General features: G+C 39.6%; 2 protein-coding genes across 6 annotated transcripts in view; both read right to left on the bottom strand.

The window, feature by feature from the left end:
• Positions 1-1697: 1697 nt before the first annotated feature.
• rab32b (RAB32b, member RAS oncogene family) lies at positions 1698-12141 on the bottom strand (the record flags this gene model as incomplete). The annotated part of the gene is made up of 3 exons (XM_082142990.1): positions 1698-3271; positions 10305-10582; positions 11928-12141. 3 exons carry the CDS (start codon positions 12139-12141, stop codon positions 3134-3136), a joined length of 630 nt encoding a protein of 209 aa, XP_081999116.1. The 3' UTR covers positions 1698-3133.
• A 2698-nt stretch (positions 12142-14839) lies between these two features.
• grm1b (glutamate receptor, metabotropic 1b) overlaps positions 14840-25991 on the bottom strand; it is a 33755-nt gene continuing 22603 nt past the window's right edge. For 3 of the 5 annotated variants that reach the window (XM_082142945.1, XM_082142946.1, XM_082142947.1), the window contains one exon: positions 14840-15666. In XM_082142945.1, coding sequence (XP_081999071.1) covers positions 14841-15666 — 826 coding nt within the window. In that variant the 3' untranslated portion in view covers position 14840. The remainder of the gene's footprint in view (positions 15667-25991) is intronic. The other 2 variants (XM_082142948.1, XM_082142949.1) reach the window with 1 other exon arrangement.

The following is a 25991-nucleotide window of genomic DNA, read 5'->3' as shown; positions in this document are numbered from 1 at the left end:
CAGTAATGAGAGCGACCAGAACGAGACCAGCACAGTAATGAGAGAAACCAGAACGAGACCAGCACAGTAATGTGAGAGACTAGAACGAGACCAGCACAGTAAATGAGAGAAACCAGAACGAGACCAGCACAGTAATGTGAGAGACCAGAACGAGTCCAGCACAGTAATGAGAGAGACCAGAACGAGACCAACACAGTAATGAAAGAGACCAGAACGAGACCAGCACAGCAATGAGAGAGACCAGAACGAGACCAGCACAGTAATGAGAGAGACCAGAACGAGACCAGCACAGTAATGAGAGAGACCAGAACGAGACCAGCACAGTAATGAGAGAGACCAGAACGAGACCAGCACAGTAATGAAAGAGACCAGAACGAGACCAGCACAGCAATGAGAGAGACCAGAACGAGACCAGCACAGTAATGAGAGAGACCAGAACGAGACCAGCACAGTAATGAGAGAGACCAGAACGAGACCAGCACAGTAATGAGAGAGACCAGAACGAGACCAGCACAGTAATGAGAGAGACCAGAACGAGACCAGCACAGTAATGAGTCAGACAAGAATGAGACCAGCACAGTAATGAGAGAGACCAGAGCGAGACCAGCACAGTAATTAGAGAGACCAGAATGAGACCAACACAGTAATGAGAGCGACCAGAACGAGACCAGCACAGTAATGAGAGAAACCAGAACGAGACCAGCACAGTAATGAGAGAAACCAGAACGAGACCAGCACAGTAATGTGAGAGACCAGAACGAGACCAGCACAGTAATGAGAGAGACCAGAACGAGACCAGCACAGTAATGAGAGAGACCAGAACGAGACCAGCACAGTAATGAGTCAGACCAGAACGAGACCAGCACAGTAATGAGAGAGACCAGAACGAGACCAGCACAGTAATGAGTCAGACAAGAATGAGACCAGCACAGTAATGAGAGAGACCAGAGCGAGACCAGCACAGTAATGAGAGAGACCAGAATGAGACCAGCACAGTAATGAGAGAGACCAGAATGAGACCAGCACAGTAATGAGAGAGACCAGAACGAGACCAGCACAGTAATGAGAGAGACCAGAATGAGACCAGCAGAGTAATGAGAGAGACCAGAACGAGACCAGCACAGTAATGAAAGAGACCAGCACAGCAATGAGAGAGACCAGAACGAGACCAGCACAGTAATGAAAGAGACCAGAACGAGACCAGCACAGTAATGAAAGAGACCAGAACGAGACCAGCACAGTAATGAGAGAGACCAGAACGAGACCAGCACAGCAATGAGAGAGACCAGAACGAGACCAGCACAGTAATGAGTCAGACAAGAATGAGACCAGCACAGTAATGAGAGAGACCAGAACCAGATTAGCACAGTAATGAGAGCGACCAGAACGAGACCAGCACAGTAATGAGAGAAACCAGAACGAGACCAGCACAGTAATGTGAGAGACTAGAACGAGACCAGCACAGTAATGAGAGAAACCAGAACGAGACCAGCACAGTAATGTGAGAGACCAGAACGAGTCCAGCACAGTAATGAGTCAGACCAGAACGAGACCAGCACAGTAATGTGAGAGACTAGAACGAGACCAGCACAGTAATGAGAGAGACCAGAACGAGACCAACACAGTAACGAGTCAGACAAGAATGAGACCAGCACAGTAATGAGAGAGACCAGAATGAGACCAGTACAGTAATGAGAGAGACCAGAACGAGACCAGCACAGTAATGAGAGAGACCAGAGCGAGACCAGCACAATAATGAGAGAGACCAGAGCGAGACCAGCACAGTAATGAGTCAATTAATAAATAATCCACTTTCTACTGAATTTTTCAAAGAATCACAACTCATCTTTATCAAAACACAGTGATGCAACAGTGCCTTCTCGTTTGCTCACAATACTCACATGGAAATCTGCCAGAAAATGTAAACGCGCTACACCTGTACAACCTGTCTGGCAGCGCTAACAGATGGGAAGCGCTTAGGGCCTAGATGGGAACATTTCTCGTGCCTCTGGGGGAACACAACGCACTGCGCACCATCAGACCTGTACTACTTGATGATACGAGCACATAAACACATTCAAACCCGCTCTTCCATCCACAGAATTCAGAATATGCTGGCAGCTGATGCCTACAGTCAGTCCAGGCTGGTGTGGAGGCTTGAACACAGTATTGTTTGCTCAATATAGTACAGATCTCTAGGGGGAGTATCAGAAAGCCAGAGTTCTTAACATTCCCTCAAAAATGCACAGCAAAAATGGGTCATGCTCGGAACTGTTTCCTATTTCTGTGACATCAGCCGTTGTGTATGGAAGCTCCCTTTTTGTGTTTGATCGCTCGCTTGACCTGGATAAATAATCATTGTATGAGGGATATTTCACTTCTACATTTTATGTATTTGATTATTTAATAAACTGGATAAATAGGGCAGGGCATTGGCCTATATTAGAGTCTGTTTTCTAACTTCTCAATTAAGTTTGCAGAAATGTCTGAAAATGATGCTCTGAAATGGAAATTAAGATTTATTTGTCAAATAATGTAAAAAGAGCTTTAAGATCACAGATAGATTTATTAGTATGCGATCTGACTACATTCTGAGGCATTTACGCTTGATGGGACAACAGAGAGCCTCTACGCCCTGATGAATTTTACCCTGAAGATACTTTTATTTTTCATCAACTTATTTAGATTTTTTTTTTTTCTCTTTTTTCAAACCCATTCTCTCCTGTTGCTATTTTCCAAATAAACAAATTAACAGTTATGACAAAATATAGGCCATGTCCCTGTGCACAGTCATTTCTGAAGAGAGAAACATAATGAATCTGGCATCTTGACAGTATTTCTGTTCACTTGATGAAATGTTTTAGGCGTACAGCGTAAGTGTGTACAGCGGATCTCAGTTAGTTTCCTTCCCTGCTAATGTATTTAATAACCAGTAAGCATGTAGCGGATTAGCAGTGAAAATGAGACGCATCGCCACAGGGGTATTTATTAGATACTCATCATGGTACTCGTTCATGGCCCCAAAATTGTTCAGACGAGTATTAATCATTGAAAATAAAATAAAAATACATATAAAATACAAATTTCTAAATGATATACAGAAAGAATGGTATACTAGAGTTGGACTATAAAATCAGCAGCAGGCAGAATTGGTCTTTGTCTGCTGTTTCAGGTTTATCTGCATGGTCTGCTCTTCTTTCATTGACTCCTCATTGGTCTTGAGAATGTGCTTCACGAGGAATTTAGCAGCTTCATCCACATTGATATTCTCCTAAAACAAACACAACAGACAAAACACAAAACTTTTATTTTTATTTAATTTTAAATCTAGGTGGACAAGTAGTGACATAATTGTGTATTTTGGATCATATTTTGTATTGGCTCATCAGTGTGTGTGTGTGTGTGTGTGTGTGTGTGTGTGTGTGTGTGTGTGTGTGTGTGTGTGTGTATGTGTGTGTGTATATATATATATATATATATTAGTTAAAAAATGAAAATTTATCAAATTGAGTTTTATGACATTCCAATAAATAAATACAAATTGTTGCAATTATGTGAATTATGTTGTATGAGAAAACCCTGGTTCCGTGAAGGTTGAAAAACATCTCAGGTTACGACTGCAACCCTGAATTCCCTGAGAAGGGGAAAGAGACGCTGCGTCATGGAGCTGACACTACGGGGATGCCCTCAGCGTCACTGGTGTCTGAGCACGTGTACTAAACACTCCAATTTTATTGGTTTACAGCAGTCTATGATGTCAAAAGCTCTAGTAACGTGCATGCTATGTCAATACTTAGACAAAGCTCTTATGGAGTAGCTTATCAAAGGGAGTAAATCAACTACAAGCTTCAATGTACCACTACTTCAAAGGGGGAGAATATAACCTCCACTTTCATCAGAGGAGAGAGTGGCATAAAATAAATGCCAAAACTCTTGCCATTGCAACTCAACCTCTAGGGAAACTGCAGGGGAGCTTAAGCTCTACTTATTCACCTTAAAGTCATACGGAAAGAGTGATTAACCCTATTTGAGCAAAGAAACTATCCAGGAACCACTAGGAGACTCCATACACTCATCTGATCAGAGTGCGGAGTTTCGTGAATACCTATCACAATTCTATCCTTCCTGTTCTACCTCACGGGTATCTTGAGGGCAGTTCATGTTTTTGCTTAAGTGCTCAAACCCTTAGTAATTAGTCCTTCAGACTATTTACTACTTCTGCCTCTCCAAGAGAGAGACTAATCCTTAGTCCTACTCAGGGAAGCAATGCAATGCATTATGCAGTATGCCCATTCATTCTCATTACCCAGACTCTAGGCCCCAAGAAAGCTGCAGGGGAGCTTGAGCCCTACTTTAAGACCCCAATATAACTGGGGGAGAGCAGCTCGAACCCTGCCTTGAGTAAAAGTACTCTACCTAAGATCCACTACAGCTAGCGCCTCGTTTTTTTCTTTCTTTCTTTTGACACCAGACCATATGTGACAGCTAACAAGCAGGGAAGCATCACAAGTGGACTTTCTCTATGTATTAGCATTGTGGACCATAGTAGAGCACACTTTCAAAAGGGTAACAATATCCCTACTTCAAGCCACAATATTAATTTGAAACAGAGATAAACAAAACAGGGGGAATCTTGTGAGTTGCCCATTGTAGTTCTGTCCACCCTGTATCTTAAGAGCAGATTAGGTAAGGAAGCCTGCCAAATGCTAAAAACTTAGCCTTCCAGGCCACAACCTTCACTATTTCTGCCCTTCCAAGGGGGAACCTAGTCCTTATTCCTGTTCAACAAAGGAGGGAGAGTGAGAGCAGGGCATTATACAGTGTGCCCACTACCCCTGTTACCCAGACTCTAACCCCCAGGAAACTGCAGGGGAGTTAAGGTTCTACTTCAAAACCCCAATATAACTGGGGAAGAACAGCTGAAACCTGCCTTGAATAAAGGTGTCACGGTCACCAGCTGGAGTGCCCTGGTTGTTCACTAGAGGGCACTCCACCCCAGACAACTGCCACTCAGTTTTGGACTTCTTTTCCCATCATCCTTTGCCCAGGCTCATTAGCACTCGTTGCCTTCAGCTGTTGCTCATTAGTCTTGTTCACTCTGTCTATAAAAGCCTGGTCAGTCATACATTGCTAATTCTTGCCGTATGTCACTCTACAATTCTGAGCGTTTCCTTGTTTCATGTCTTTTTTTTTTTTTTTACTTCCTGTCTGTTATTCTGGAATACCCTTTTGTCTAGTGGTGGGCAGATCGAGGCTTCGTGAAGCAATGAAACGGATGAACCAAATGGGCCATATTGTTTCGAGGCTTCGAATCAATCCGACACCCATCTCAACGGTGACACCTAGTGGTCACTTGCAGGTGTTGATCTGAAACAACCTTGGCGAGCCATTAAAAAAATTTGTTGTTTTTTTATTATTGTATTTTTCTAATATGTGAAGCTTGTAACCTATAGGCTCCTCACTGTGCATAATGTTATTCTGGTCCTGCAAAATGAATATTAATAAAAGAAATCAAGCCACAATGTCTCACTTTTTTAGAGATTTTTATTCCAAAATATTAATTTCTCTGCTGTGGAAGGACTTAGCCTACTTCTTTTTTTACAAATAATTTCTCCAGCCTTTGAAAAAATCCTCTCACAAGGGACACTGTCTTGTTGCTGGCATGCAAATATATTTTTTAGCTAGGACATACAAATGAGGAAAGATTACTGCTCTCTCTTTCCAGTAAGTTAGTGGATCATGAGTTCTGGGCAAATACGCATTTGCAAATACGCAAATATGTCCTGTGTTTCTACTGGTTTTGATGGTGATGGTGATGGTGATGGTGATGGTGATGATGATGATGATGATGATGATGATGATGGGTCTGATGTTGACACAATATCACAATACACACATCTCACTTTATTTGGGGTTTCTAAATGGAAATGCACCCACACCACAGATGTACGGCATCTCTTCTGGGGAGCCTCCATTTTATTTATCTAGCCTATCCAAATCTATCTATGTATCTATCTATATGAATCTATCTATGTATCTAGATATGTATCTAGATATAATCTATATATGTAGCTATCTATAATCTATGTATTTGTATATGTATGATCTATAATCTATATATGTATATATCTATTAATCTAGCTGTCTATATAATCTATATATGTAGCTATCTATAATCTATGTATTTGTATATGTATGATCTATAATCTATATATGTATATATCTATTAATCTAGCTGTCTATATATTTATATCTATGTATCTATTAATGTGTCACTATATGTATACTCTGTCTGTCTCTAGCCTATCAGTCAATGTGTTGTGTAAATTTAAATGTAAGCCTAAATAGCCTATAACCAAATCACACTATGTCACTATATATCACCAAAAATCCGCTATCTCAAAATCAAACTCCTCTCACAAAAACCCAGGAGGTCAATATGCGTTGATTTCACTTTTATACAGATGTGCGATTGTGTGGTCTGTTCCCGACCCTGTCAATCAAACGCTGATTCGGCGGACCACACCTGATGAAACACTTAGTGAAACACTTCGAGGCTTCGTTTGGCCATAGTCACGTGACATGGGTGTTTTGAATCACGCTTCGGATCAGTGTTTCGAAACATCTGCGCTTCGGGATCTCGCAAAGCTTCGGAACGACTGTTTCGCGTCAGCCATCCCTACTTTTGTCTGTGTTTATTCCCCTGTTGTTATTGTTTCGATTGATTGCCTGTGTGTATGATCTTTTGCCTGTTTCTGGATTACGTCTTTGGATTGCCCTTCAATAAATACTGCATTTGGATCCTCACCTTTCGTGTCTGCGTGCAGTATGTGAAAAGGCACACAACCTAAATTATATGACAGATAACAAGGAAGGATGCCAAAGGGTGAACCACCTCTACTCATTAGTACTGTCACCATGGTCTAAAACCTAACCAAAGGGGATCCATATTCCTGCTTCAGAACCCAACAATAGTTGGGGAAGGAGGTAAATAAAGCATGGTTCATTCACCATGCTCTACCCTAAGGGTACTTAAGCAGCTATCACAAATTTAGCAAGCAAGGCTGCTTAGAGCTGCTGCTCCTCTGAGAAGGAAGCCTACTTCTGTGCTTTGCCAAATAGGAAGGGCATAATGCAATGTGCCCAGTAACTCCTACCCAGGCTCTAACCCAAAAGTAGCCGCAGGGGAGCTCAGGCCCTACTTAAAACCCCAATGTCATTGGGGGAGAGCAGCTCATAACTGCTACAGTATAGCCAGCAGTTAGTTTAAGTAGAGCACCTATCCAAACAAGAGTGAAACTTCTACTTCAGAACCCATTAATAATGGGGAGTTAGATAAACGAAAGATAGCGAGATGTGAATTCCCTCAGTTTGAGTAGTGACGTCGACAAATGACGCGCCGCAAACAGTACTGTGGCTGCTTCCGGCATCAGGTGTGGACATTAGAGAGTAAGCACTTGATTGCTTGATTGCCATTTCCTCTCGTAAAGTGCGAGTCAGCTGTTCCGTTTCCTCGTGTGGGTCTCGCACTATTGCTGTGACTGCCGTTGTTGGGTGTGTGCGCTCCTGAGTATGCACGCATCATATTCGTCATTGGTGCTCTCCCTAAAACGTTGGAGAGCGTAAGCTGATTTCTTGATCGCCATTCCCTCTCGTATGGTTCAAATCAACGGATTTGTTTCTCATGCAGATCTCGCACTGCTGGTGCGACTGCTAGTTAGTGATGGCAAAATCGAGGCCTCGTGAAACAATGAAACAGTTGAACCAAATGTGCCATATTGTTTCGAGGCTTCGAATCAATCCGACACCCGTCTCAACGGTGACACCTAGTGGTCACTTGCAGGTGTTGATCTGAAACAACCTTGACGAGCCATTAAAAAAATGTGTTGTTTTTTTATTATTATAATGTTCTAATATGTGAAGCTTGTAACCTATAGGCTCCTCACTGTGCATAATGTTATTTTGGTCATGAAAAATGAATATTAATAAAAGAAATCAAGCCACAATGTCTCACTTTTTTAGAGATTTTTATTCAAAAATATTAATTTATCTGCTGTGGAAGGACTTAGCCTACTTCTTTTTTTACAGATAATTTCTCCAGCCTTTGAAAAAATCCTCTCACAAGGGACACTTGTTGCTTGTCAAATGGCGCATCATGGATGATGTATTGTTGCAGTAGGCTAGCTGCCGATCACAATACACACATCTCACTTTATTTGGGGTTTCTAAATGGAAATGCTCCCACACCACTGATGTACGGCATCTCTTCTGTGGAGCCTCCATTTTATCTATCTATCCAAATCTATCTATCTATATATGAATCGATCTATGTATCTAGATATGTATCTATAATCTATGTATCTATATATGTATCGATCTATAATATATGTATTTATATATGTATCTATAATCTATCTATATATGTATCGATCTATAATATATGTATTTATATATGTATAATCTATCTATATATGTATCTATCTATAATATATGTATTTATATATGTATCTGTAATCTATCTATATATGTATCTATCTATTAATCTAGCTGTCTATATATATATTTATATCTATGTATCTATTAATGTGTCACTATATGTATACTCTGTCTGTCTCTAGCCTATCAGTCAATGTGTTGTGTAAATTTAAATGTAGGTCTAAATTGCCTATAACTAATCAAATCGCACTATGTCACTATATCACCAAAAATCCGCTATCTCAAAATCAAACTCCTCTCACAAAAACCCACGAGGTCAAAATGCGTTTATTTCACTTTTATCCAGATGTGCGATTGTGTGGTCTGTTCCCGACCGTGTCAATCAAACGCTGATTCGGCGGACCACACCTGATGAAACACTAAGTGAAACACTTCGAGGCTTCGTTTGGTCATAGTCACGTGACATGGGTGTTTCGAATCACGCTTCGGATCAGTGTTTCGACACATCTGCGCTTCGGGATCTCGCAAAGCTTCGGAACGACTGTTTCGCTTCAGCCATCCTTACTGCTAGTTGGGCGCGTTTCACGTCCTGTCCACGGATAACATTGCTGTTTTGTTTTGTATTGATTTTGCTTTACATTTTCTATTTTCTTTTGTTTTGTTTAAGTTGTCTTTATTCATATTTGAATAGCAGTGATACTCTCTGCTCTTTGCCTTTGCATATTCTAATATAGTTTGTTTTTTTATTATTTGGTTTTCTATTTTGCAAAGAGCTTTATCTTTTTTTGGGGTTTGTTTTGCAGTGCATTTATTTTGTGTGGCTTAGGCTATTTGGTTTATCCTATTAAATGCAACTTTATTATTTTTCTTTTGATTTTTCTAGTTTGTATTTTGTTTTGCTGCTTAATTATTGTAAACTGATTGAGATCGGTTTGGTTTATTTTTCTGTAAACTGTTGAAACCAGTTTAGTGTATTTTCCTGCAAACTGTTGATCAGTTTGGTTTATTTTTCTGTAAACTAAAATCCATTGTCTTGCTTTTGCATTTCTTTAACTCTTTTTGTTTAATTTATTAGTTTAATTTATGATTTGTAATTTGAGGGCAAATAGGCCTTGTACATTTCTTCTCCAGCTTTGTTAATTCTTATTTTGGGTTTTGTTGTTTAATTTAAATCGACATAGGGCAATTCAGTGCTTTAATTATTCTGTGTGCATTTTTAGTGACTCTTATTAAGATTGCTCTGTTCTTGTGTCGCAGGATCTGGGTGCCAAAGGCAGGGAGGCCGGCTCTATTCCCTTCTAAGTGGTGGTGGTGTGTTGTTCACAGTGTGCCGTGTCCATCCGTGGAGTATGGTGTGAGTGCGTGTGTTTGCGTGCACTGGTGAAAGGAATGATTTCTCTGCTATAGGCAGCCTAATCTCTGATAGCCTGACCCTGCTGGTAAGGGTTAGCCGGTGTTCCTGTGACCTTCTTAGAGCCAAACCCTTATGATGAGCTGTGCTTGGCTGAGGCCTGATATATTTTAATGATTGTTTTAAAGTGATTGTGTAACTTAATAAAGTTGAATTGTTACCCATGTCTCTGAGCGATTATTGGTGAACAAACTTGCGTGTCCTTTTAGAGACACTAAATTCTCTGGGTGTAACTCCCTGAGTGGCGTAGTTGGCTAATTATCCTTCAAATCCACCTCCCCCTGCTTGTGATGTCATAGACTGCCATCAGCCAGTAAAATTGCTGTGCTTGGTACACGTGTTCACCATACCACCAACTCGATGCTGCCTCAAAGTTCCACTTCAAAAGGGAACCCCAGCTTCCTATCCTAAATGTATAGTCTATATATGGAAACTAGCATGATAAAAATCCAGTCACCTTTGCTGATGTCTGAAACCATCCAATAAAACCCTTCTCCTGGCAGATGTTCTCCAAAAGCGAGGCATTCCTCTGGCACAATTTAGTCTCATCACATTTATTGGCCAGTAGAACAGTAGGGATTGGACAGCCATTTTTCAACATTACTTGGCAATCAAGTTCATGTTTCCAGTTCAGAGCTCCATCCAATGTTGACCCGTTCGTCACGTCATACACAACAAATGCACCACTGGATCCCTTGAAGTACACTCGGTTCAGTCCCCTCACACGCTCTTGACCTAAATAAATAACTGCAAAAAAAAAAAAAAAAGCAAATTATGGTCCCAATTCTCCAGTTTCATGGAAAAACAGACACTGATCAGCTTACTTGCATTTCGGATATCATGTTATTGTTGCCTGGTGCTTTTTACTCAATAAATATGAATGTAAAATGAATGAATATGAAAGTGAAACTGTGCCACAAATTTTTTTTTTTTTTTTACAAGTGTTTAATTTCTGTCTTATTCTGCTCCTGATTCTGCTCCTATTAAACATCGTATACATTTTAAAATATTGCTGACTACTTACAAAGCTCTAAGTGGTTTTGCTCCCCAGATTGCTCTGCTGCAATCTCAAAATTCTGGTCAGTTGATAATACCTAGAATATCAAAATCATCTGCAGGCAGTAGATCCTTCTCCTATTTATCACCTAAACTCTGGAACAGTCTTCCTAACATTGTCCGGGAAGCAGACATACTTTAAATCTAGACTAAAAACGCATCTCTTTTACCTGGCATTCATATAGAACATTATACATTTCTATTATTTAAATCAGTTAAATGATTATTAGGCTGCATAGATTAGGTCAGCTGGAACCGGGGACACTTACTATAACACCGGATGTACTCGTTACATCATAAGAAGAATGGCATCTACGCTAATGTTAGTCTTTCTGTTTATTCCGAGGTTTACTGAAGTCAGCCGGATCTGGGCCGTATCCAGGTCAGATGGTGGACCTGCGCCTGGACCCATCCACAACGCATCCCTGAAGTGCCAGCCTCATCAGCCCTGTGAACTCCTCATCGACACGACAGCCATCGGCACTGATCTTAAACAGACTTGTCTCCATACTGGCGTGATGGCTCCGACTTCCAACCAGATGGAACTGGATAAATATTCTGAATGTTCTGATCCAATCTGACTTCTGACCTGTAATGCTGCCTGAATCATAATCATACACTGTTCGTTTGTTGCCCAGAGGAGATCTGGCCCCCGACTGAGCCTGGTTTCTCCCAAGGTTTTTTTTCTCCATTGTGTCACCTAATGGAGTTTTGGTTCCTTGCCACGGTTTCCTTGGCTTTTGGCTTGCTTAGTTGGGGACAATTAATATTCAACAATATTATTGATCTGCCTTACTTAAGGTGGACGATGACACAATTTTCTTCTAGAAACAAACTTTGTTGTATTATTTTCATGTTCGCTATATAAATAAAGGTGACTTGACTTGATTCCATTTTTCTCATGATGCACATTAACATGATTAGTTTTATGCATTGATGATCTATTATGACAAATCAAAATAGCAAATGTAATCTACATAATTCTATTAAAATAATTTTGTTTAAACAAGGTAATACGACTTACCTGCTATATCCCAAAGCTGTAATCTCACCCGTGTGTGACTATCCCAATCGATCACCTTCATAGAAAAATCCACACCTATAGTCGCTTTCAACTCCTCGTAGAATTGATTTCTCACATATCGTTTGACAAAGCTGGTTTTCCCAACTTTCTGGTCTCCAATCACTAAAATTTTAAATAAATGTTCAGTGAATCTTAATTCTGAGTCTCCTGACATTTTCCTTGGATAGTTCTAACAAATCTCATCTGCAACAAATGACCTAGTTCAGGTTTATTCTGCCATTGAAATCCCTCTCTTGTTTTCTACTACCTAACACAGACAGTTTCCATACCAGCATCAAAACGATAAAACAAAGAAGTTACATAAAACAAATAAGTCACATAAAAGGTATAAAAGGCCATTTTGAGCATTTCAAATGCAAAAAACATGCATAAAGTGACAGTGAGACAGACGGGTGTTGTAGACAGTTCTTTAACATTGTCATATGAAAGCAACAACTAGTCACATTTTGGGAAATGATTAACTAAACACCTACAGCAGCAACAACCCTGAGAGCTTATTAACATTGTACAATATTTAACATAAACCCAATAAAACATGCTCAATATTATAAGCTAAGCAATTCTGACAAATACAGAACTATACTGTATATTTAATCTGTAGAAACATGTAGTTCATCTAAATCTACAGTATATGGTATGCAATAGGACACCGATGATTCTTTTAAAAAATATAATAGCACAAATGTTTAAAGATAAACTATAGTTTCAAGACTATAGTATGCAATCTGACAAGATCAGAAACAAACACATATTGCATTGCAAAAGAAAAGAATAAACGTACAGCATAATCATTAATATCTAAAAGTTACAACAACTTTCTATAATTGCATAAAAAGTTAAAATTCTATTATTAATAATAATTTAGTAACCATCAGGTCATACAGAACTTAAATGGTCATAACAACAAGAGGATATAACTGTCTACAGGTATGACAACCCGCACACATATGAGGACTCATGATACATTCTGGTGAAACTGCCGTCGGTGGCCCTGTTGAGCATTAGGGGTTCTTGAATCTTCATTAACACACTATCTGTATGAAGCATATAAGTATTCGGAACTGATATGAAAACATTCAACCAACAATAAAGAGAAGTTACTAAATACAGGCATTGAAACTGAAAGATCGAGATTGTCCACTGAAAAGGTCTATGTAATAATACAAACTCTGGCTTTAAGTTATGACCATTTAAATCCAAAGCTATAAATATTTACATTACTTCATAACTGTACAAAATCAGACATAAATGGCAGACAATTAATATTCTATTGTACTTCAAACACACAAACTATACAAAAATGACATAAAAATAATACAGCAAGTAAAAATACAGTTAATATTGACATTGGCACTTAAACACTATTAATTGCTACATTGTACTTGTAGGCATTGGTTATCTACACTTAGTTTACAGCATACATACATTGCACGATATGATGCTTTAACTAGACCTAAAATTGTTTGATAATCATGTTCATTTAATACAGTCTCAGTTTTAAAATATAGTTTATAAAAGTCATGTAGACTGATTGTATAAAACACATTAAACACATTAAATTGTCACTCATAAGAGTCACTGCACATTTTTAAAATGTCTAAATCTTCAGTTTCTGCTACAATGGTTATTTTCTGCTGGTCCTTTAGATATTTTGATCTATAATTAAAAGCTTAAACAGTGCAGAATATACAGCATTACAATGACTGGTGTTGTTTTCATGTCAACTACTGCTGCCATACTAAAGCAAGTGATAGTGACAGAAATCAAAGGGATCCTGCATGTTTGGGTTTCTGCTTTTACTCAATTCAGCATTGACATTAAGGTCCAAAATTAACTCTTTTTTTTCTTTCTTTTTTGGCCACACCTGCCAATTGTGGGTGAATTGTGAAAATGTACCTGCTATATAAAATCATAAAAAAATATTTCATTACTTGAAAAAAACATTGGTTGCCAAGACAAACATTTACAAGTTTAACTAGCTACTATAGTAACTAAAATAAAAACTAGATAAATGCATAAAAAACAACTAATATGAATTTCAAAACACAACAAAATTACCAAAACTTTAAAATGGAAAATTAAACATTTAATGAAAAATAAAAACGAATTAAAATTATATATCAATTACTTTTTTTGGCCGCCCCTGTCAATTGTGGGTAAATTGAGAAAATGTAATGTCCATTAAACAGTAGGCTATTTTGTTTTATTGTTGGTTATTGTAAAATAAAGCTAAAATGATACAACATTTTTGTTACTTGAAATAAAATAAACATTAACTGAAATACAATTTAAAAAAATTTAAAAATTTAAACTTTTTTATTTCAGCTGGTCGCCAAGGCAACATTTCTCATTTTCATTTAGTTCAACCTGAAGTACTAAAGTAACTACAATTGAAATGAAAAGCAATAAAAACTAAATAGACTAAAACAAAAAAAAATAATGAAAATGACAAAAAACATAACAAAATTACTAAAACTTTATCTAAAATTAAAACCCAAAATAAAACCTAGTTCAAAATAATAATACAAACTATAATAGTATACCAATACTAAAATAGCAAACACTGGCTCATTGAAAATAAATACATTGTGCACAAGCTTCTCCATGCCTATATGAAACTTTAAAAGATGTACTGGCAAAATTTGACTTGCATTTGGCACTTGTTAATTTTGGACCCTGGTCAACATACTGTACATCCACTTCCATACAGTTTCTTTAAATGCTCTGCTATCAAACAAATATAATATTAAAGCTCTCCAGTGCAAGCGACTTAAGTCTCACCATTGTACAAACTAGTAGCTATTATTTCACAATAGCTGACATGATCTCTTAAAATAAATGTGTTTCAATGTTTCAAAGGGTCGAGGAGCTTTGCTTAAAGTCTCTGAGAATGACGGACGCGTACGTCACACTCGGTGGCGTGCATAAGATGGACTCAGACACTGGGGAGTTGGGAACGGGGCTGCCCGAGCCGAGAGAATCACGAAACGGAGAAGGTGGCATCAGATCCAGAGAGTCCTCCATTGACATTTTGATCTGTACCAACTCCTCCTCATCATGGATCTGTGCATTGTCATACATGTAGCCATGAAGAAGTCCAAACTGCTCATTTTCATCCTCCTCCAAAGGGGAGACAGGCTCGTCTGGGTAAGCACCCAGTTGCATGGGCAAAATCGGATGTGGATGCAATGTTTGGGGTTGAAGCGGCAGCATCACCCTATTGCCTGGCTCAGGCAGGCTTATGATCTCATCCAGATCGGGTATGAACTTGACCATCTCTTGCTGAAAGTGGTCTACAATAACATGTTGGGGGAAAACACTGTTTTTTTGTGGCACGTGTTGCTCAGAAGTGTAAAAAGTCAGATGGGGGCCCACCTCCTTCATAGGCTTGCTAACAGGCGACAGCCTGAGAGCCATCAGAGGAGGGCTGCCCGAGGGATTGTATCTTATCGGGTCGCCCTCGTCCTCCTCGGCTACATTGTATAGAGTCTTGGTGCTTAAATCGGAAAACTCCATGCCTGGGTTATTGTAGGTATTAGTTAGGGGTTTGATGACAGCCGTCTGATTGGATCCGGCTTCCTGCCTCTTCACATGTACAGACAGTCTGTGCCACATGTGTTCCCCTTTCGGAGGATGTCTTGAACCTGGTTCAGACCATGACACAGACTTTCCATTAGAACTATGAACAAAATAAAGACGACTGTTATTTCACAGGAACCGAGAAAGGTGAACACAAGAACAACATTTCTCGTTCGTGTAAAAAAAAGTTTGAACAAGCAAAAATTATGCTGAATATTATTATTATTATTCAGACATCTAGAGTATCCTTACAATATTTATGTTTACAGGTTGGTGGAAATCTTATATGACCAAAATCCTAAATCACAGAATGAGCAATTTTATATTACATAATGATTTACAGTGGGGACCAAAAGTCTAAAACTAACTTAAATGTGGTATTTTTCCACATAAACCTGGATCATGTGACTCTTTGCACAGACAGTCAGACGTTTTTCTATTAAATGCTCATTGGAACATGGAGAATCTGATCATCAGGTTTTGTTCAAATCAGCTCCAGTCCCGATGTCATTAAAGGGATAGTTCACCCAAAGATGAAAATTATTCCTAATTAAGAAATCCAAAAAAGTGCATCCATCCATTATAAAAGTAATCCATACTACTTCAGGGGGTTAATAAAGGCCTTCTGAAGTGAAGCGATGGGTTTTTGAAAAATATAATTTAATATTTTCACAATAGAAAAATATCCATATTTAAAACTTTATAAACTAAAATATCTAGCTTCTGGCAGATGGCCTACACAATTACGCCTAACTTCTGACGCGATGTATGACGTAGGATGTAGCGTAAGCTTAGACGCCTCTCGCAGTTCAAACAAACAGGGCTGGGCAACAAACTCAAGCTCCTCTTTTCTTGTATCGAAATCTTCCGATATTTCTTTTTAAAAATTCTTGTTATAGACTATCCTTTGTGCTTTTGCGTTCATCAGTGCGTCATGTCAGAGGTTACTCTTTTGGCATTAGTCGATTTGCATAGGCTGTCTGCTGGCAGATACTTATTATAGTTTCTAAAGATTTAAATATGGATATTTTTCTTACAAAAACGCATCGCTTCACTTCAGAAGGCCTTTATTAACCCCCTGGAGCTGTGTGGATATTTTTAATGATGGATGGATGCACTTTTTTGGACTTCAAAATCAGGAGCTCCATTCACTTCCATTATAAAGCTTGGAAGAGCAAGGATATATTTTTATATAACTTGAGGGTGAGTAAATAATGGTTTTCATTTTTGGGTGAACTACCCCTTTAAAGTAAAAGTAAAAGTAAATACTAAAAGATTCAGAAATTTGTGGAAAATTCAATTAAACTTTTCACTCAAAGATTACGCTAATTAATCGCAAATTCATCGCACATCAAATTTGGAGAAATTGCGCCCAAACAATAGTTTAAAGTCATTATTAATTGTGTTAAATGAGAAAAGCAACACATAGACATTACAAAAATTTGCTTTAGAAAGAAATATTTTATTTGATTTAACATAGAATGTATTACACATACATTTTTTGGCTACAGCAGCCATGATTTTTTTCAGGAGCTGCATCTGAATTGGTATTGAGATATCTTTGAAGACCAAAACAGTTTGGTTACCAACATTCTTCAAAATATCTTCTTTTATGTTGCACAAAAGAAAGAAAGTCATACAGATTTGAAACCACATGAGGGTGAGTAGCCTAAATGTAGGCTAAACAAACAATTTTCCTTTTTGGCCAAACTATCCCCAATATTTGAAATAATTTTTTTAATGAAATGAAACTATAAAAGAGAAACTAAAACTGCTGGTAGGTGGCGGTAAATGTCTAAATGAGTAAGTCATTGAGTCATTTGTTTAAATGGCTGATTCATTCAGGAATTAAGTAAATGGCTCTTTATGAATCATTGGTTCGCTCAAAACGTTGAGTTATGCATATAACTACTAGTCCGCTGAACTAAACGTAAAGGGACCAGCACCGCCACATATTATCCCCATGTTTTCAAGGGAGCGATAGCCCCTGGCTTAAAGCTCCTGCGGTAAGCACGGACTGAGCCACCATCGCCGCAGTGACATCTAGTCAGTAAAACTGAACAAACGTGTGCAGCGATGCCCAACTGGCCACCACACAAATGTCCTCTACAGACACCCCTCTAAATAGCGCCCATGACGTCATCATGCCTCTTGCCAGCAGAGCCAACACTTCACTCTTGTATGCAATAGAAATCGCCTCCACGATCCAATGTGAAAGGCGCTGTTTAGATAGTGGTTTCCCACGAACCGGGTTGGCAAAAAATTAAAAAAGTTGGCCAAAAGAAAACATAGCCTGCGTCTGCTTGATGTACCTGCGTAAAATTCGAACAGGACACAAGGCATGGAGTCTCCTTCCTTCCTCCGAGTCAATAGAGAGGTTTGACAAGGTGGGCAGGTCGAACGAGAGCGCACTATACACCCCTGAGATGACTTTGAGATGTTGTTATAAGACATCATCCTTAGATCCAAGGATTCTAACGGCTCAAACTGAGGTTCACAAATAGCCTCCAGAACTACAATCAGGTCCTATGATGGCAGCATTGATTTTGTAACAGGCCATATACACCACACACAAGAAACTTAATGGAAACCAGGTGCACGCTTGCCGCAGCACCATTAATGCCCTCATGACAGACCGAAATGGCCGCCAAGTAAATTTTCAGTGTGGAATGGGAGCAACCTTCCTCCAATAATTCTCAATATTCCCGCAATCAGGCATTAATAAGGCAATAAAGATCTTTGCCCGCACCACTCTTCAAATATGCACATAAAGCCCCCTTGTCGACAGCGGCCTTGTGCTCTGTATTGTCCAGGGAAATTCACTCTCTCAACAGATCCTGGGTTTCCAGGGGATCGGAGCTCAAACGCACAATAGCGTTATCGTGATTTGTCCGTTTAAATGTCACGTGGCATTCAGCCCAGTGCTCAGGAATGCAGGCATAAAGAGGAGACCCAGCTGAATGGCCGCTATCATTGAGGCCATGAGCCCCAGCAGTCTCAACACATTTTACGAAAACGCACTCGCCTGCCCAGCTGAAAAAGACTGCACAAATCCTCTGCCCTCCATACTGACAGCATAGCTGTGTTCTGTCCTGAATCTATTCCTAAACCGAGATACGAAATCTGCTGATTTAGACCCAGGGAGCTCTTCTTTGAGATTTATTAAAAATCCCAGAGCTCATAAATGAGAGACAAGTGCTTGTGTTTGCAACACTGCTTGTTCCCTGCTGTCTGTAGCCAGGAGCAGCTCATATAAATACGCGAAATTCTGCACATTTCGTAAATATGCAGGGGACAGCCCGAATGGCAGGACCTGGAATCCGTATACAGTCCCCTTGAAGGAGGACCTCAGGAATTTTCTGTGCCCTGGGTGGATTGTGATATGGAAATATGCATCGGTCAAATCCGACAATGTATACCATTCCTGAGGACACAGAGAGCATAGCAGGTGACGTACTGTAAGCATTTTGAACTTGTAACATCTGAGATGCTTGTTCAACTGCGGTAAATCTAGGATAGGGCGCAAGCCCTCATATTTCTTTGGGAAGGTCTGACTTCGCTAGTTTTAATCTAAATCACTATCGCTCGCAAAACGTGCTAGCCTTCCGCTAGCCTGTTTATCTGCCATCCGTGTTTGCCGTCTTTTTTTGCTCGCACCTTTTCAAGTCCATCAAACAACTGTGGTGAGCAGGATCAGTCAACAAACATGGTGAGTTATGTCTTCTCCTATTATTGTCACTTGCACTTCATGTCACATTTCTAGTATAGCCTTCTCTGTCAGCGCGAGGGTTTTATATGTGATATGAGATATTATGAGATAGTCAGGCTGACAGAGAAGATTTCAGAACTAGAGACACGCATGCACACTTTAATCGAGGATAGTAAGAATGCAAGGGCTTTAGATACTGCTTTGGATGTGACTAGCTTAGTGAACTCTGTACATTGTTCGGTTCTGGCTGTAGAGCCAGTGCAGCAGGGCAACTGGGTGAACGTGAGACGCTGTAGTCGCGGGACAAAACACTGCTCTTCTGTTCCGATAACAACATTAAACGGAGAGAATGGTTCTCTCCACTCAGTGAAGCACCCACTGAGAGTCCTGTTGAAAGTGCCCTTGTTATTGGCGATTCTATTACACGGAACGTGAAAATAGAGACACCAACCACCATAGTCACATCTTTGCCGGGAGCCAGAGCACCTGACATCAAAGCAACTTTAAAAGTGCTGGCTAATGTTAATCGTAAATTCTCTAAGATTATTATTCACGTTGGCACTAATGATTTTCAACTTCGCCAGTCAGAGATCACTAAAATTAACATTAAAGAGGTGTGTGAACTTGCAAGTACGATGTCAGTCACTGTATTTGCTCTGGCCCCCTTCCTGTTCGAAGGAGTGATGAGATACTTAGTAGACTGTCCTCACTCAATGGCTGGCTGTCAAAGTGGTGTCCGCAAAATAATATAGGGTTCATAGACAATTGGAAAAGTTTTTGGGGCAGACCTGACCTGTTGAAAAGAGATAGTATTCATCCCTCCTGGGATGGTGCTGCTTTTCTCCCTAGTAATATGCACATAGTCTAAGAGCTCAAACATGACAATCTGGGGCTCAGGTCAGGAAGCAGACAGACTGGCTAAACCAATCGTCTGCTAGCTGTCTCACGTCACTGAGGTCAGATAAATCCCATCACATAGAGACTCTTTCACCTAGATATCATCACATAGAGACTTTGTCTGTTCCCCGAACTAGGAAATACAAAAAACTCCCAAACTCATTTAAGGGTAAAAATTGGATTGATGTTCAACAAATAAAAACAAATATAATGCAGATGAACAAATTATATAGCTCGGGTTTCTGAATATTCTCTATCCCTTTCTTCAAAAGAACTTATTGTTAATGATATGATTACAGACCATAACCTAGATGTGCTGTGTTTGACAGAAACTTGGGTAAAACCAGACAATTACATTACTTTAAATGAGACCACCCCGCAAGATTACTGCTATAAACACGAGGCTCGTTTAAAAGGAAAAGGGAGAGGTATTGCTGTAATTTATAGCAATATCTTCAGAATTACTCAGAAGTCTAGTTTCAAATATATTTATTTTGAAGTGATGGTGCTTTCTGTAATGTTATCTAGCGTAAGTGATATATCCCGTTTGACATTTGTGCTGGCTACTGTATACAGGCCACCAGGGCACCATAGAGATTTTATCAAAGAATTTGCTGATTTTCTATCAGAGTTAGTACTGGCTGCAGATAAAGTCCTAATTGTTGGTGATTTTAATATCCATGTAGATAATGAAAAAGATGCATTGGGGTTAGCATTTACAGACAGTGGCTAAATTAACGAAAAATAAAGCTCCAACACCGGACGTTTTCAAACAGCACAGCAGTAATGACTTTATGAACTTCTTTACTTACAAGATTGATAATATTAGAGAGAAAATTATAACTATACAACTGTCTACTACAGTATCGCATCAGACAGTGCATTGTAGTCTACCTGAGGAAAAATTGTATTCATTCATTGCTATAGGAGAGGAAGAATTGTCTAAACTCGTTAAATCATCTAAATCAAGAGATTTGACCCTATACCGACAAAGCTTCCAAATCAAATGGAAAGATTTGATACCAATCTTTCATTTGAAAGCCACGTTTCTAGCATCTGTAAAACCGCATTCTTCCATCTTAAAAATATATCTAAATTACGACAAATGCTTTCAATGAAAAATGTGGAACAGTTAGTTCATGCGTTCATGACCTCAAGGCTAGATTATTGTAATGCTCTGGGTAGTTGCCCTGCACGCTTAATAAACAAAGTCCAGTTGGTCCAAAACGCAGCTGCTAGAGTTCTCACTAGAACCAGAAAGTATGACCATATTACCCCCATTCTGTCAACACTGCATTGGCTCCCTATTAAACATTGCATCAATTTTAAAATATTGCTAACTACTTACAAAGCACTAAATGGTTTTGCTCCCCAGTACTTGAGCGAGCTCTGCACTGATCCTAAACAAACTTGTCTCCATACCGGCGTGATGACTCCGACTTCCAACCAGACGGAACTGGATAAATATTCTGAATGTTCTGATCCAATCTGACTTTTGACCTGTAATGCTGCCTGGATCATAATCATACACTATTCGTTCGTTGGCCAGAGGAGAACTGGCCCCCGACTGAGCCTGGGTTCTCCCAAGGTTTTTTCTCCATTCTGTCACCTGATGGAGTTTTGGTTCGTTGCCACGGTTGCCTTGGCTTTTGGCTTGCTTAGTTGGGGACATTTAATATTCAACAATTTTATTGATCTGCCTTACTTAAGGTGGACAATGACGTAATTTTCTTTTAGAAAGAAACTTTGTTGTATTATTTTCATGTTATCACTGTGAAGCGGCTTTGATACAATCTGTATTGTAAAAAGCGTTATATAAATAAAGGTGACTTGACTTGACTTGAAGAGGAAGTAACAGCTTTAAAACCCTTCACCCTACACTGAAGTCATAATTACTCCGCTGAAACAGGCGAGCGGCGTAAGGTACTGCAGCCGGTAGCCCTCTGAATCGTGCAAAGAACCCACGGTGTTAGTGCGCATGTGCGCCACTGCTCGAGGCAGACAGCGAGGATCCCTGGCATCACCTGGGGAACCCCTGCATCTTTTTGTGAACATCGCTGGATATTGCATATCACTGCTTTTTTCTCTACTGTCGGCACACAGCCTGATTGTGAGGTTAGTTGTTCTAATGCATTTTGATTGTTTTGACAAACCAACACGAGGCATTGTATGCTGAAGACAAAGTTTCTTTATTGATAACAAACTTAAAGCTGAACCTGCTCTCTTGCAGGGTCTTTTTTTGCACAGAGAGAAGAAAGCGGCTACATCTGGACTGACGTTATTCCCTTGTCTAAGAGCTAGGGATCCGACTGCCTCTTCTTTCCTGCAGAGAAATATCTCCCTTTCGCCGGGGGCGGACCCTTCTTCCCTGACCAGGCCTGCTGTTTAGGCTGTGTGTGCGCCCGTTCAGCCTCCCAAGTACTGTGGCTGGCCTCTTGGCTGGTGGCGGTCAGGAAGACGACCTAAACTTCGGTTGTGCAGACGACTGCACTGGTCTGCTGAATTTCTAGGCAGTGAACCCCTCAGAGATTCCGCCTGTTTCTTAGAGTTCTCAAACCACGCCTGAAATGCGTCAGATCCACTGTACCACTGATTTTGGGTAATCAGCATGCCATCGCATGACCCAAAGACACTAATGCGCAACGTTGCACATAGTATGTAATTGGCCGTGGACCGTACTTCCCCCATAAGCTCATCACATGTCCTCCCCCTGACATGGCCTTGCTCAGCTCCCTCAAGCAAATAGCTCAAAGCTCTAGCCATGCAGGTCTGGTCACTATAAATCCTGCTGAGCTGTTTGTATGAGAACCGGCACGGAGGAGGGGGAGGGGTAGTCGACTCCACCGAATAAATCCTGAATCAGAATAAATCCTGCTGAGCTGTTTGAATGACCCATTGGGAGAGTGGGGGTACCTGCAATACCACTATTTTGAGTTGGCACCAGGTATGCAGCAGGTGACTGCTCCATTGGGGGGCCGACACTAACCCTGCTTCCCCAATTCCTTTGAATCTCATAAACTTATTCGTCTCTGATTAAGTTAACTTATTTGTCCCCGGCACTGGAGGAGGGGGAGAGGCAGTCCACTCCACCGACAGCATATATGTGTGTATATATATATATATATATAATATATATATATACTGTTTATATGAACAATATCACATGAGTAGTAGTGCGATATCGCTCTATATCAGCATTGGTGTGATTCGGCCGTAGGCAATCACAATTGCGTTTATAGAACAGTTCGATGGCACAAGTGTGTAAATAAATAAGAAACAACAACAGTGTCTTTAAAACCCCTCTTTTGTACAGAACTACTTCCTTCCAACCACAGATTAAAATCTCAAATTGACAGTTTAACAGTTGAGCCCAAGCCTCCATTACTAAGTCTAAAACGTAACTTTATGGTGCGTTCCAGGCAACCTGTAACCCTTGTTTTTCCAACCTTATAACCCGTGAAAGTGCACTGGAACGGCAGTCAAACCCGTGACTTCCCACCCGTGAACTCGTACTAGATTGATGTACTCCCGGTTACGAGCTCTGACGTCACATAGCCCGCGAAACCATACAAAACAACAATGGCAGCCCCTACGGATGCAGTGTTTCTGCAGGCGGTACACGGTGAGAATACACTTTAGGACAATATAACGTTGCAGTCAAATTAATAATAATATAATAATAATGATAATAATACATACACGATTATGTATTACAATGTTATGTGTCTGAAACCGCATGGAAATGTTAAGGTGACGTAAACCTGAACTTGACAGCATTGATCATGCTTATGAAATAAAATATATATATATGTAACGTACAATTTCTCAGCATAGCGAAATTGGCATACAATGTTTACATCTAGCTACCACAATTCCTTGCGCTCAGGTAGTTTAGCGTGACTGGCCTGGAACGCAACAAAGTCGTGAGTCGTGGTTTGAAGTCGTGATTTACGTGCTCAAAAACCTGCCTGGAACGCAGCATTAGAACTACAGTAGCAACGAAGGAACGCCGAGTTGCTTCATTAAAGCTTATTGTATTATGTAGAGTATTATGAGAGAGAGAGAGAGAGAGAGAGAGATCAACTAAGCGAGTGAATTACATGCATATAGCTGATATTCTTATATTCATTATAATCACAAAATCAGTGTGAATGCTCACTGATGAATATGAATGAATATCTTTGTCTTTGTCCTTTTAACAGTTAAAGGGTTAGTTCATCCAAAAATGAAAATTCTGTCAGTAATTACTCACCCTCACGTTGTTCCAATCCCGTAAGACCTTCGTTCATCTTCGGAACACAAATTAAGATATTTTTTATTAAATCTGAGAGCTGTCTCACTCCTCCATAGGCTTCTAAGACATTATAACTTGCTGGCCCAGAAAATGCATTAAAGACATCGTTAATATAGTCCAAGTGACTACAGTGGCTCAATCTTAAGTTTATAAAGCGACGAGAATACTTTTTGTGCGCAAAAAACCCCCAAAATAACGACTTTATTCCACTGGTCATGTGTGTCATGCGTGTGACGTACAACACAGACGCGCTGCGCTAAAACACTACGTGAAAAAACTCGAGGCCCAATAGTGGAATACGTTATTTTTGTTGTTTTTTGCGCACAAAAAGTATTCTCGTCGCTTTATAAACTTAAGATTGAGCCACTGTAGTCACTTGGACTATATTAACGATGTCTTTAATGCATTTTCTGGGCCAGCAAGTTATAACGTCTTAGAAGCCTATGGAGGAGTGAGACAGCTCTCAGATTTAATCAAAAATATCTTAATTTGTGTTCCGAAGATGAACGAAGGTCTTACGGGGTTGGAACAACATGAGGGTGAGTAATTACTGACAGAATTTTCATTTTTGGGTGAACGAACCCTTTAAGGGGATTTCACATGACCGCGCTAGTCAATTCATTTTTTGGTTGTTTTTTATAAGGTGTTGTTTAAAGTAAAAATAATGTCTTACAAACTTGCTACTGACTCACTCATAAAGACAGTCTTTGCTGCCTAACTTTCACACGCTGAACGGCCGCTGATGGCCTTGAGCTCACATGTCCGCAAACATCTAAACAAATAGTAAAATAGGTGCTATGTTAGTCACATATTTGAGATCAAAATAACTACATTCTCTCCTAAAAAACTCTTAAACCTACATTCCATCACAGAACAACAGTAGTATTTGTAAAATTATAGTGGGTTTGCTCATCCGCCATGACACTCAGTGTGAGTAATGCTGCAAGCTGTGTGATACAAAAGGTGAAACTGTTTCTTTGGTGATACTGGTAGAATATCCCATGGCTGGAGAAGGCTCTTAGCCAATCAGACTCGAGAACCAGAAAAAACTGTTGTGTGTGTGTATATAAATATAAAATATTACATAAAAAAAAAATTTGCAAATAGCAGCATTTCTACTAATACACTCAGACTTTTGGTCCCCACTTTATATAACAAAATACATTACAAATAAAAGGAACTTCAGCTTATTTTATTATTTTCCCATTTTATTTGGAACTTGATGGACTCAAACCAAACACCAGATTATTCATAACAAATTAATTAGTCTGGCATCAGTGCACAAACAGCTTCGCACTATGGGACATTTGAATTGAAAAAATACTTGTAAAACAGTATTTTAACAGTAACAGTAAAACTAATATTATAAAACAATTAGTTGCAACTCTAAATTCTGACCACAGCTGTTGCAAAACAGCATATATACATAATATGATCTATATTAAATGCAACAAGTTGCAACCGTAAACAACTATGTGCAGAGGTCATACATATCTTGACTTGTTTGTGACAAGTCCTTCTCTAT

The sequence above is a fragment of the Leuciscus leuciscus genome (genome assembly GCF_965113295.1).
Source record: "Leuciscus leuciscus genome assembly, chromosome: 17".
NCBI lineage: Eukaryota > Metazoa > Chordata > Actinopteri > Cypriniformes > Leuciscidae > Leuciscus > Leuciscus leuciscus.
The sequence above is the reverse complement of the archived record's forward strand: the minus strand, read 5'-3'. Positions and strand labels throughout refer to the sequence as shown.